Source organism: Seriola dumerili, unplaced genomic scaffold, assembly GCF_002260705.1.
Source record: "Seriola dumerili isolate Sdu_G_001 unplaced genomic scaffold, Sdu_1.0 BDQW01000242.1, whole genome shotgun sequence".
Taxonomy (NCBI): domain Eukaryota; kingdom Metazoa; phylum Chordata; class Actinopteri; order Carangiformes; family Carangidae; genus Seriola; species Seriola dumerili.
In genome coordinates this window covers 6,688,261-6,701,114 of record NW_019174497.1, presented here as the reverse complement: position 1 = coordinate 6,701,114, position 12,854 = coordinate 6,688,261, and the positions used below count along the sequence as shown (strand labels likewise).

General features: G+C 39.3%; 1 protein-coding gene across 3 annotated transcripts in view; it reads left to right on the top strand.

Moving 5' to 3' along the window:
* The first annotated feature begins 4,428 nt into the window (after positions 1-4,428).
* The window catches only part of LOC111229701 (lactadherin-like), a 24,809-nt gene continuing 16,383 nt past the window's right edge, over positions 4,429-12,854 (top strand). For all 3 annotated transcript variants that reach the window (XM_022756134.1, XM_022756133.1, XM_022756132.1), the window contains exon 1: positions 4,429-4,596. In XM_022756134.1, the coding sequence (XP_022611855.1) occupies positions 4,527-4,596 (70 nt within the window). In that variant the 5' untranslated portion in view covers positions 4,429-4,526. The remainder of the gene's footprint in view (positions 4,597-12,854) is intronic.

The window sequence follows — 12,854 nt, the reverse complement described above, 5'->3', positions numbered from 1 at the left end:
GTCAAAATTCACCAGTACACACAAGTAATTCATGACTTGTATGACAAATATCATCCCATTTAAGCGCACCACATGTTCACAAGGTTTAAATTTACAGGATTATGTTACACTCTATATTGAGGATTAGGATCAAACAAGCTTCTGTCTCATTGAAGTTCCATCTAACCATCATTTTGTGATAATTAACCTCCTCTTATGGCTCAGACTCAGAGAAAGTCAGTCACGAGAAGAAGCTTTGTTTGATAGAAGGAGGAACATCAGAGGACGCTGCCATTGTGGAGTCTCACCACATTTGACCGCCGTTTCACGTCAACCAGCCCACAGCACACATGACTGCCTGATCTGTACTTATAGATTCATCACTGTATGCCGCAGTTTTTTTTTTCCTGCTCATTGAGTTTCGGAATTTTCATGAAACGCTTTCTGAAGCAAAAAAAAGAGAAAGAAACCAAGAGGGGATTAACTGTCTCTCTGACACATTCTTCAACATCATGGGAGCATTTGGGTTTATAGGCATAAAAACAGTGACCCTTTCACTACAGGATAGAAAGATCTCTCTGGTCCCTTCATCTTCCTAGTGTCCACATCAAGATTTTCAAGAATTTGCTTGTCACATAGTTGATATTAACTGATTTTGTGTGTAAATTTTTTTATGATGCTCTCAAGCCTGAGTTTGTTAGTTCTGAATGTCTTATGGACAGAATGTGTGTTAGACTGGGATGCTGGAACATATGTAAAGACACACACCAGTATGATTTTAACACAAAATTGATTACACAAAGAATAAAGTAAAATACTGCACACTGCCTATAATGCAGCTCTTTCCTTTAAATTTATGTTTTTATTGGATAGCTGACAATAGAGACATGACAGGAAATGAGGGGAGAGACGGGTCCAGATTAATGTGCTGTGGGGCCCCAGGGTGAAAAGAAGCTGTGGACCCCTACTGTCTCTGTTGTTTCTCCCACTCCCTCTCCATGGGTTTTGCATGTATTGTCTAGTAATTATTAGCTAGTATCAGTATGAATATTTGATTATTTGGTAATTTCATTTAGCAATCTGTTCCATTTAAGCACATTATAAATTGCATTATTAAAAGCCTTTAAACTAGGTTATAACATGGGCCCCTCTACATAATGGGGGCCACTGTAGTTAATTAAGTTAGTTTAACTTAATTAGATAATAATGCAAGCGTCACTCTATGGTCCTCATCATTTCATTTCATATTAGTGGTGTATTTATTAAATTACTCCATTGTGTGTCACACAGTGAACCTGGGGCCCTCATGCATGAAGGTTTGGGCCCTGGTTCAATTGCCTGTTTTATATCGTTGGTAATACATTCAATTCATTCTAATTTTAACCACCTCTCAATTACATTTGTGCATGAACAGATGACGCTAGTACTGTTATGATACTGCTGCTTTAAATTTCCCAGTATACTATTGGTTTGATAGAAAATACTTCAACTAACCTTAGGATAGAAACAAGGAGAGGAGGAACAGGGTTTCCCAGGTATATTTTACACCCTACAGAGAAAGATGCACTTTCACTTCTTATTAATTTGTATGTTCCTCATCTTAACATGCAGGAGGTGAAGTCAGTTAGTCCCTCAGTTCCCACAGTACAGTACATATTCACCCTGTGTTTGACCCATACTGCTCATCAAACTAATGAGTAGGAATATAAGGGGAACTCGCTCCATATAGCCTGAAATTTAGCTTTGATGTTAAAGGGTCATCCGGGGGAAGGATTTTTTTTTCTTTGAGAAGAAGAGCTATAGGTTTGACACAGAACACGTTCAAGACTGAACAATCTCCTCATTTTCAACTGTATTTGATTTAAAAGTGCATGAGAAGAGAGTGATAAACCAAGCATGGAGATGCGATTAGAGCAGACCATCAAAGCACAGCAGCCTTTCTCTTCTGTATTTGAGCTAATCGCCAAGCATGACATCATTTTAAGCTGCATTTAAATCAGCTGTTACTAGGCTACAGAAGGGTAAATTTTACCCTGCCAATCAAAGTGGATAGACTTCTTCTGAGAATACTGCTATTGTAGAATGTGCCACATCTTAAACCACAGGGAAAGAAGGGCCAAAAAGATACTTCCCAGCCCATAATGCAGCTATCATCCTCTAAGGTTGACAGTCATGTGATTCAAATTATATTTAGCCTGTGTTTGTGTCCTAAATTTGGAGCAAAATTGTAACAAAATCATATCCATCCATGCAAGAGGAATGAAGTGAAAGATGCAGAGGCTGAAAGAGTCTGACACTCTCGGACATTGCTCAGAGTCACACCCATTAAAAACAATTCTTCACTTCACACCCACTCCTTCTGACAGCACAAAAATCAACTCTGACCCACTGCTGAATGTTGGCTGCAGAAACGCCCACAGACAAACCTTTCAGCTTTCCTCAATAAAACACTGGGTCTTAATCTGCATTTCAGAGGAGGATTTCATGCATGGTGCCATCATGGGAATTTTCCCAGAAAAGTAAGAATAAGCCAACAACATCCACCATACAGGCTCAGTCAAGAAATGACATTATGGATTGAAGATGCATTGATGAAACTTGTTTGATTAAATGAAACATAGTAAACACATACAAATTCAATTGGCTGCTGTAAAGAAAAAAGTCTAGAAAAAATTAGAGGGTGTATTTGGTGTTCATAAATTCACACACCTTGGGAGCATTTTTCAAATGGTGTAGTGTACAGCATTTTGAATGTAACAAAAGTGATTATCTAATGTATATATTAATGTATATAATGTGTGTAATTTAACTCTTACTCTTGCCATGTTTATAACCATGATCAGATTTTTTTGTTGAACCCCTCTACATCCCGACCCACAGTGTACAGTGCAAACAGAGACCATAAACGAATCAGCCATATCTGGCTCTTAGTTTTCTGTTTGTTGAAATTTTCAGTTATTTTGAGGCAAATTGATCTAATGCAACTTAATTTAGGAATATGCTCCATGTGAGCTCAATATAAACAAAAAAAGAGTCTCAAAACAAAATTTTGACCCAGGGCCCCTCTAAAAGACAGGTCCACAAGATTATAATGTAGGGCCCAACGTGATTGATTTTACATTTAATCGGAACATAATTTATATTATTATTATTATTATTATTATTATTATTATTATTATTATTATTATTTTATTATATATATTCATTAAATATGTTACACACTGCTATTAAGCTATATGTAAGTTTTGCTATTGCTACATAGCCAGCATTAGCATTAAACGCTGTTTATTTACCAGTCTAGAAGAAATGTTGCGAGTTCAGCATCAGACTTTCATTCCTTTACTCACCAACAGCTGTCTCCAGCAGTGGAAAGCAACCATCTCTTCTAGTAAAGTTAACATGCTAACCAGCTGGCCTACATCCGGCTGGATGGTCTCATCACTTTCCAATACTGAGTCACTGTAACATCCAAGCTGCCCTGAAGAAGTAATGATGCTCAAATAGCATGTTATATAACCTTTTGTATTGTAAATACAACAATGGCTGAAGTTCTTTGTAAAACTGGTAAGTAAACAGCTATTAATGCTAATGTTGATTATGTAACAATAACAAAACTTACAAATAGCTCCTTTACAATACTTTGAAACACTGGTAGCAAGTCGTGTTGACAGAATTGTGTCAACATGCTGCTTTCTGTTTTGTTTTGTCTGTCACCCAGGGGGTCAGGGGGCCTCTGATCTTCCCCTGGAAAATGGGCTGGAAAAAAACACAAAACTACTGAAATGAGACAAATACAAAGAGATGCAAAAAGGCCATAAGGAGACCAAATTATTCCGAGATGTGCAACCCCCCCCCCCCCCCCCCCCACCCAAAAAAAAAAACCAAAACATAAGACCTGAAAAAAACAGAAGGAGACACAAAACAACCACAAAGAGACACAAAATGACCTCAAAATACATAAAATGACCAAAAAGAGATGCTAAATTAAAAGACACAAACTCACCACAGCTGATATGACTGTGTGATTTATGGTTGTTTTGTGTCTTCTCCAGTCTGGGGGTTCTGATGCAGGAAGAGTGGCAGGCCTTTTACACAAAAGGGGCCCATTATGCCATAATTCATCCATGGAAACACAAAATTAGGTCACAGTTATATGTGACTGCAATTGCCACAATTGAGAAGCAATTATTTACCTCTCAGGAGTTTTACATTAAAGGGTCCTAATGAAGACATTTAATTTAATGCAACACATTTACTATAATAGCTCCTTTTGTTTCCATGGTAATATATTGCCCTTGGTGTTGTTTTTCCTTCATCAACAGCGGGAAGGAGGGGGCGGGGCTACAATTAAAAGCCCGGATGCAATTGGCTGAGAGCAGAGTTGCACGTGCTCCTGCTCTACGCCTGCTGCCTGGGAGTTTAGAGCCGCACAACAAGCCAGAACCTCGGTAGCAACAGAGTCCAGAGCGCCGCTGTCTCCCAACCGTGAGGTCGTCCTTTTAACTCAACCAAGTACAGCTACTGAACCACCGACAGAAACAGCAGCTATGAAGGAGCACACGCGTTTTTTCCTCTGGCTGCAACTTTTCACAGCTTGTCTGGTGTTTGCGGTGAACGGTAAGTTGCCTTTTTGTGTTTGTTTACAGTTTAAACCGCCGCCGTTAACGTCCCCGGACCGTTGGTGTTTCAGTTGCTGTTTTTGCTGTGAAGTGTCTCCCTCTCCGTGTCTTCATCTCGCTCTCTCATTCTTTTTTAAAAATTAATTAACTTGAAATGTCGTTGTTTATTCGCTGCAGTTTCCCGTGTTGTTTTTTTTCTAGAAGAGTGTTCGGTTTGTGATGATTTAATCTCAGCCTGGCACGTCAGTGGTACAGTTAAATTATCACCAGAGTAACCGAGCAGTGGGTAGGTTCGTAGGTGCACAAGTTCAAGCGATCCTTGAATGAGTGGACAGGACGTGTGGGAATGGGACTGGGCCTGGGCCATTGCTTGGCTCTGAAACTATAAGATGAGACTAATGTTATGTCAAGAGACATCACATAATTTAGGATATTTAAAAAAATAATATTTTTAGGTGAGGATATGTGCGTGTTTTTGAATTGGCGAGTTTCTTGGCCTCTTGTTATGTCAGAATATGGTTACCTCAAGGCAATTTTGTGCAGAGTGACCCTTTTAAGAAGCAGGACACATACAGGGTGGTTATTATACTTCTCCAGTGTTAACCTCATGCCATTGGCGATTGGCTTTGTTTGCATCTCCATGCATTGAACACATTTAGGTCTATGCACAAAGGGTAAAATGGCCTGATTTCCCTGCCTTCATTTCTGCTCTCAGACCTAGGGGAAGGCATCACATGTCACACAAATGTTTTCCTTGGTATGATGATGTATTTTCCAAATGTGAAAATGTCCCTGTTCCACTCCTTGCACATTAACAAAGAGGAGAATTCATAACTTCAGTTGCTGCTATGTGAAAGACAGATGTGTATTTCACATCAGATGAAACATTTGGACTTTTGACTCTTTCCATTTTACAAACAGTCAACCTTTGACATTTCCTCCCTGCCTCAGAGATCAATGCATTGAATTTTTAGTCTCATTAAAGCACATTGTAAATAGTATAAAATTAAACATGTGATTAAAGTCCCCTTTGCTTATGAATCACTTTATTGAATCTGAATTCAGCATTACATCTGCTCAATGCTGCTTTCTGTGCTTGTATAGATCCACTATGTTGACAAATGCATTAAAGGCTGCAGATGCATGCATGTGACAAGGGCTGCAACTACAGACTATTTTCATTATTGATTAACCTGCAGATTGCCTAATTAATCATTTGGTGTATAGAATGCCGGGAAATAGTAAAAAATGTCTGTTAAATTTTCCAAAGCCAAATACATATTCTTGATGTCTTTAAATAACTTGTTTTGTCTGACCAACTGTCCCAAAAATCAACAACAAAAATAAAGACATTCAGTTAATTATCATAAGACAAAGAAAAGCAAAAAATCCTCACAACTGAGAAGCTTAAAGAAAGCAATGTTTAGTATTTTCTGTTCCAGGTAAGAGACATGACAAACTATTATTTGATCAAAATAGTTGCAAGTCAATATTTAGGCAATAAACTAATTGATTAATCAGAAAATGTTTGAATTGTTTGGCAGCCAAAATTGATGACAACTGCTTAAAAACTATACTGCTCAACTTAAATTCCTTGTCTGGTAACATCCTCATGTAAACTTGCGTGACAAACAGAATGCTGCATCTTCCCTGGTGCATCACTTACATAAATGTTTGATACACTTCTTTTAATATCTTTGTGTTTGAATTGAAACTGAAAACATTTGCAGTCTGTGGACAAGCATACATCCCAGGATGTTTATTCCTTGAGGCTCTGGGACGGGACAGCCATGGAGAATAGGTGTGGTTGCCCTGACCACAACGTTAAGTCAGTTTTCCGGATGCACCCGCCAACACAGGCATGCCAGTGAACTTCCACCCACAACAGAGCTCACTGAGACCTTTCAACACGGTCAGGGATTTTGTTTTTCTTTGGGGGGGGGACTTGTTGCTGCTGTGTCATGCAATATGTTTACAGGGCAGAATTAAAGCTGAGGGGAGGATTTTTTTTCCCTGTGTTTTCTGATTCGGCTCAATTCAGCAGGTTGTAGTTTACTTGTCCTATCCGTTAGCTGCGGAGAGGAGAGAAGTAGAAAGTGGTGTTCTGTGTCAGGGCTAAGGCTGTCTTAACTCACAAGACCACTTAGGGCAGCTGAGTGAACCAGGGCTAAATATAGCCAGATGCTGGGCCAATGGCGTGGCAGGAGTGTGTGTGTATGTGTATAATTTGTGAATGTAGGCAGGTGCATAGGAACACTTTGCAGTTAGGATTAGTGCAAATTTACTTGTGGGAGTAAGATAGGGTTTAATTGCCAATATATCAGGCAGATATTAGACTTACTTAAGCAGGAATTTAATTTCCTGCTAATGTGATTGATGTGCATCCTCCACAGTTACACTGCAATGTCAAATGATGCAGTGTGACTGTTTTGCATGTTTTAATTGGCGGTTAATTGAGGGTCTTTTGATGGATGAATTATACTTTTTGGTAAATTCTTCTTGCCCTTTTTATACTTGCGATATTTCTTTGGACTAATGAGTTTTCCCTTATTACTGAACAGGTGCTTTGGTTCGCTCTGCCTTACAAAATTCATTATTGTGGGTTTCTGTACAGAGTTTTATATTAACCCTGAAAAGAGCAAGATTCAGGGAAACAGTGAATACACTAAAATCTGAGATCAAATTAGAATAGATATTGAATATTGCCACAATATAATTTGGTATCAGATAATGTACTTAAAACATATCAGAATCAGTATCAGGCTTTAACACCCAAACTAAATAGTGGGTTAGAGCTGAAACGATCAGTTGGTTAATCGATAAGTCGACTTCAAGCAAAAAACGCAAATATTGTCGTTGAATGTCAATGAACCAAGAAAGATTAAGGTAGATTAATATATAATGAAATGAAAATCAATAATGAAAAGACTGTTGCAGCCTTGAATGTTTTTATAATCACCCAGAGTTCTTGTGTCAGAAACTTTGTGAATGTGTGTGAGAGAAAATTGAATGTGTGTGTGTTTCATTGTCAAATCAAGCTCTCAGTCTGCCTCGGTCCTCCCTTCAGGCATCTGTCTTCCTCAGCAGTGATGACTTTATTATTACTTCTCCAAGCAAATCCCTCAGGACAGGACACGCTCTTTTCTTCCATCTGAATTTTGAATAGCTTCCTTAATCAATGTTTCATTGCAATATGGAGTATCTTCTAATTTGGGCCACTTTATTAGTGTCTCTCGCCCCACTTTCCAATCTGCCACGTTGAATATTTTACACGCTGTCATGGGAGCTTAAACATTGAGCCAAGGACAAAATCGTCACTACTTGAATCCAAGAACAAGAAGTGTTTACACAAGATCTTTGTGTTCATATAAACAGAGACAACTTGGTGACATTGTTGACATGTAGGCACAACTGTATTCAGTTTACACTGTTATTGTGATATTATACCAGGCTCTATTGCAGTTACAGTTCTACAGAGAAAAGCTTGTTGTTGTGTTGAAGGTGCGTGACGCTTGAGTGTATTTTTAGCGGCTGGCAATTGTTTGTTTTTTTTTTTTTTGGAGCAGATGGCTGTGCTGCTCTGGAGTAGCACTTGCAGATTACAGAAAGCTCACCTGCAGCTGGAGTCCTGCTGATTTTCATACTGGAAAGGTTTGGGTTATTTAAGGACTCGAGTAGGCCCGACCTTGATAAACCCACTTCCTGTTACATGTGTTCAGGCTCCCTTCTCCTCACATCTCCAGTAGTGCAGTTTGGCACTAGCAGGTTATCAGACTTGATGAACACTCTACAGGTCTCAAGCCTTTTTATTATGCTTCAGCACATCCTTAACGGTTGTAACAAGGTGTGTGTGTGTGTGTGTGTGTGTGTGTGTGTGTGTGTGTGTGTGTGTGTGTGTGTGTGTGTGTGTGTGTGTGTGTGTGGTGTGCTGTGTGTGTGTGTGTGTGTGTGTGTGTGTGTGTGTGTGTGAGACTAATGCAGTTACCACCCTCGCCTGCCAGCCTATATGCTCCAGTGTGTGCGTGACAGAGCAGAGAGCTGTGTGTGTTTGCTGTTTTCAGGCCTCAGGATGCAGAGCACTGACGTAACCACACACACACACACACACACACACTTATTCAGCCCCTAGACGGAGTGGATGTATGGGCTCAATACAGCTTTGACTTTATAAGATAATTTCAAACAAACCTGCCTCATAGTTCCTAATTTCTTCAAATCCCTCTTAAACTGTCTTAGTGTGCCACTGATCTCCATGTCATCTTTGATAAGAGGAATTCAGATTAAAGGGATTTTTGCCCATGGCCATGCACTGTGTGTATTTCCCATGCTTTGTCAGTGAATCCTATCTAAAACACAGCAGCCCTCAGAAATGATTTTGTTTCACATCAAACTGATTGAAACTGCTCACTTATGTCAAGGCGATTTTTCTCCAAAGTGCTTCTTTATCTCCATAACCAGTAACTGTCTCTCTAATATGGGCTGCAGTGAGTGTCCTCAGAGAGTCCACTTCCGCCACTTGTGTCCTCAAATGGCTCTCCTGTCCTCATAACAATGGTGCAGAGCCCTTAAATTACTTTCTAGAGGTTTTGTAAAATATTTCCTCTTTAACCGTTTACCTGGGATCTAATATGGTCAGAGGGCGAGCGTGTTCACTCAGATCCTTCCAACACCCGCAGGTTAACTTGTAATTTTTCTCTGAAGCTACTAAGGGGAACATGTGCACCGTGTGTTGTACTGCCGCTCATTTGTTTCCAAGAAGTAAACACAACACTTGTCGCGGTCACTTATGCCAAACCAAGCCCCTGTACACACTTTTCAGTACAGGCTTTCTTAATTGGTAGAGATGTGTGCACATCAAGTAGCTGCTGTCATCTGACCATGCTACGAGATAATGACATACAAAAATACCTAACTTCAGTGATATAGGATATTCAATATTTTTAATATGTTTGCATTAAGATATTAATAACTGAACTGATATGATTGCCAGCCCCAGTTGTGTCCTCATATCTGAAGCTCAAGCTTTTTGCAAAATCACATACACCCTCTTGTTGGTGGGTCTCACTGGGGACGGAGTCATTATGTGTTGCTGGCATTAACTGCTCTGTGTTTTTCGGTCTGGTATTTGAACCTCATTCTTGGGCTGAGGCATCATGGGAAAGGCACAGACCATGACTCATAAGGAGCGAGAAAAGCACAATGCCCTGTGGAAATGGCTTGTTTGGCCAAACATAACTCCACATACCTTCCTAATCTGTCACTGTGGTTGAGTCAAAGTGGGGCACTTTCTTGGGTAGTTCAGGCACTGGTGTAATTTGGGCAAATGTATTTTTATACTACATCATTAAATGCTGCAGTATAGCTCTAATTGTGACTATCCTCAGATGACTTATGGCTTTAGTAGTTATTGTGATTTATGAGCGAGGATATCAGCGTGCTACAATATCAAGGCAACATACCAAGGCTTGTTTCTAATTAATGGGTTTAGGAATCACTACTTCAGCAACAACTTTTTTCAGGCAAATGCAGCATAAACAGGGTTAATATAGAGGGCAGTGACACCTCTGGACAAACAGCACTTCAAGTTTTACATCCACGCTTGATGTATTTCTGGATAACGAAGTTAGTTTTTGTTGTCCAGGTTATTAGATATACATCCCTTAGATTTCTGGTGCCTCCAAAACACAATGGAGATGAATGGGTTTTTGTTTGTGGTTCTCACAGCATGTAAAAGTGGCATTTGAAAAATTCAACAGCAATCTTTCTGTTTCTGTCAACAGTTTTCATAGGGACTATGTCTTGAGTACAAAGTAGTTCCAATGAAAATGAATTTTTTTTAATGTTGTAAACACCACAAAAGAAATGTCATTCACTAGAATTGTTTTATATCATAGATATCATATCTCTAGGCTGGATATCACTAGGGGTTTGTTAGGAAATGCAATATATTATACATATATCATGTTTGCCTGTTTTCCATGCTGGATTTCTGAATAAACTAAACTGAAACAACAGCCACAGATTTCCCTTGAAATATAAACTCTTACCTGGAACACTATTTGCCTGTGTGCTGTTCATGTCAATAATAAAGAAGAAGAAGTGTTTTGTTTCCTCTGAAACAGCAGTGGAGCTTACAGTTAATGTGGGGGAGGAAACCACATAATAAGTGCAGATCTTCTTTAACTGGTTGAATTCAAAGTCAGTTTTTGTGTGTGCCTCGTGATCCTTGTGCAGTGCAAAACCTATTCAGATCCATCATATTTTAAATGTACTGTGGAAGTGTGAATAAGGGAAAAATAAGGACTGTTTTCTTCATTACTGTGTAATTTTATGTGGTTTTTACTGACAGTGGCATCACTCAGGGGATTTTCATGGAGGCGCTGGTGGTTTGACCACTGTCTCTTCTCTGACCACCTTGACTAATAATTTCATTTCCTTAGTAAACCCAGGCAGCCTGCCAACTAAATTTCCCTTCAGTCAGGGCAGACCACAAGCAGTGTGTGCAGAGACAGTTAAATGAAGTGGGGAGTTTCTCCTTTTCTTCTTTTTATTTGTATCTTAAATGTTGTAAGTTCATCAATCAGATGATTTCACAGAAGGTCATTTGTTCAACGTTGTTATTTCTCTGTACTAAGAGGGTTTCCTGAAAGCGGCGGTCTGCTAGTGGAGGGAAGGAGGTTGTGTTCCTTCCCTTAAGGTAAACAGGCAGCAACATTTGGATAAGGATGTGTTGGCGGTGCCAGCCAGGCCTATTGCCTAACAGGCCCATGAGATGTTAAAGCATTTGAGGGCTGTGACACTGGATACAGCACTGATAACACTGGACATCCATGGGAAGTGCAGTTCAGTAGATAAACAATCCAAACAGGATGTTGGCAAAGAGGATCTATTTCTTTCTCTTTCTCCCTCCTCCCACAGTGGATAATTAATGGGGTCCAGATTTGTGTACATTAGTGGTTAAAAATAGTGTAGCAGTCTACAAATTGTAATATATTTATTTTTGATATCATTTTTTACATTTTTCATCTCTCTGAAGACCAGTTAGTTCGTTTTTCCGCAATGTTACACAGATGAGCAGAGTTCACACTGAATAAACCGCTCAGAGTGCTCTATTCCTTGATTGTTTTGAAGAACAAGAGAAGATAACAACAGAAAAGATGTGAGTGAGTATGTGTCTATGATGTGAGGTTACACAGTGATGCAAAGGAAGCTATAAGTCTCTCTGAAATGCCATTTTCAGCTGTGGCTTTGTGGCCTCTGGGAGTAATACCATCAGCAGGACTAAAACTGCACTTTTTTTACTGTCGAAGTCTTAAAAAAAAAGCATTTATCTACTCCCATGAGTCTGCTTTGTTTGAGGTGGGAAGAGGTACCTCCCTGAAACAGTGAAAAAATGGGGTCAGAGCTCATTTTTAGCCTGTATGGCAGACACTGTGGCTCTTAAACCACCAATTTCACACTTAGGGTCCAACCTCAATTATCCAAATGATAAGTGTTAACTTGAAAATGCCATCCCTGTCTTCTAGGGTGTGAAAAGGCTCCCAATTATTTACTTCCTCCATATTTTAAGTGTCAAAATGAGTATATAGGGTATAATTTAAAAGTAAATTTCCACAGTGCTATATATCTATGTGCAGAAAATATATAATTTCATTTGGTAATTGTGTATTGTTTAAACCATATATAAAGCATTCAGTCTTTGTTAGCATCTATGGAACCTAATTGCAATGATCATACTTACTTTTCAATTTGTGATATTTATTATTTTGTTAGAGATATTGCCATAGTTTCCAAATTGAAAAGGAAAACCACCACACGCCTCTTGATTTTTTTTTTTCTCCACCCATTGCTTGCTGACATGATTTCCCTGGTGCTCAGAGAGCTGCCAGATTGTCAGGTTCAGGCCGGGCGGCAGTGAAGCTGGTGGAAGCATCCAGTGTTTGTGTTGTGTTTGCAGTGTAGTGATGGCTTACTCAGCTGTTCAAACCCTCACATCCAACCTGCAGCAGGCTGTTTACTCTTTATTTGGCAGCACAACAAGGGAATGCAATGGCAGATATAGTAATGGAAGAAAACATGATTTTAGCTGATACTCTCTAAAAACATGTCCCACTCTTTCTTATTGAAAACTTTTAGATAACTGGTTTTAATACTAAAAAACTACTGTGGGACTCTGCTAAAACCACTTAAAAGTCAAAACCGCTGCAATATCTGATTGTCCTCTTCCTGTCCTGAAATATGGGTCAGGGAATATCA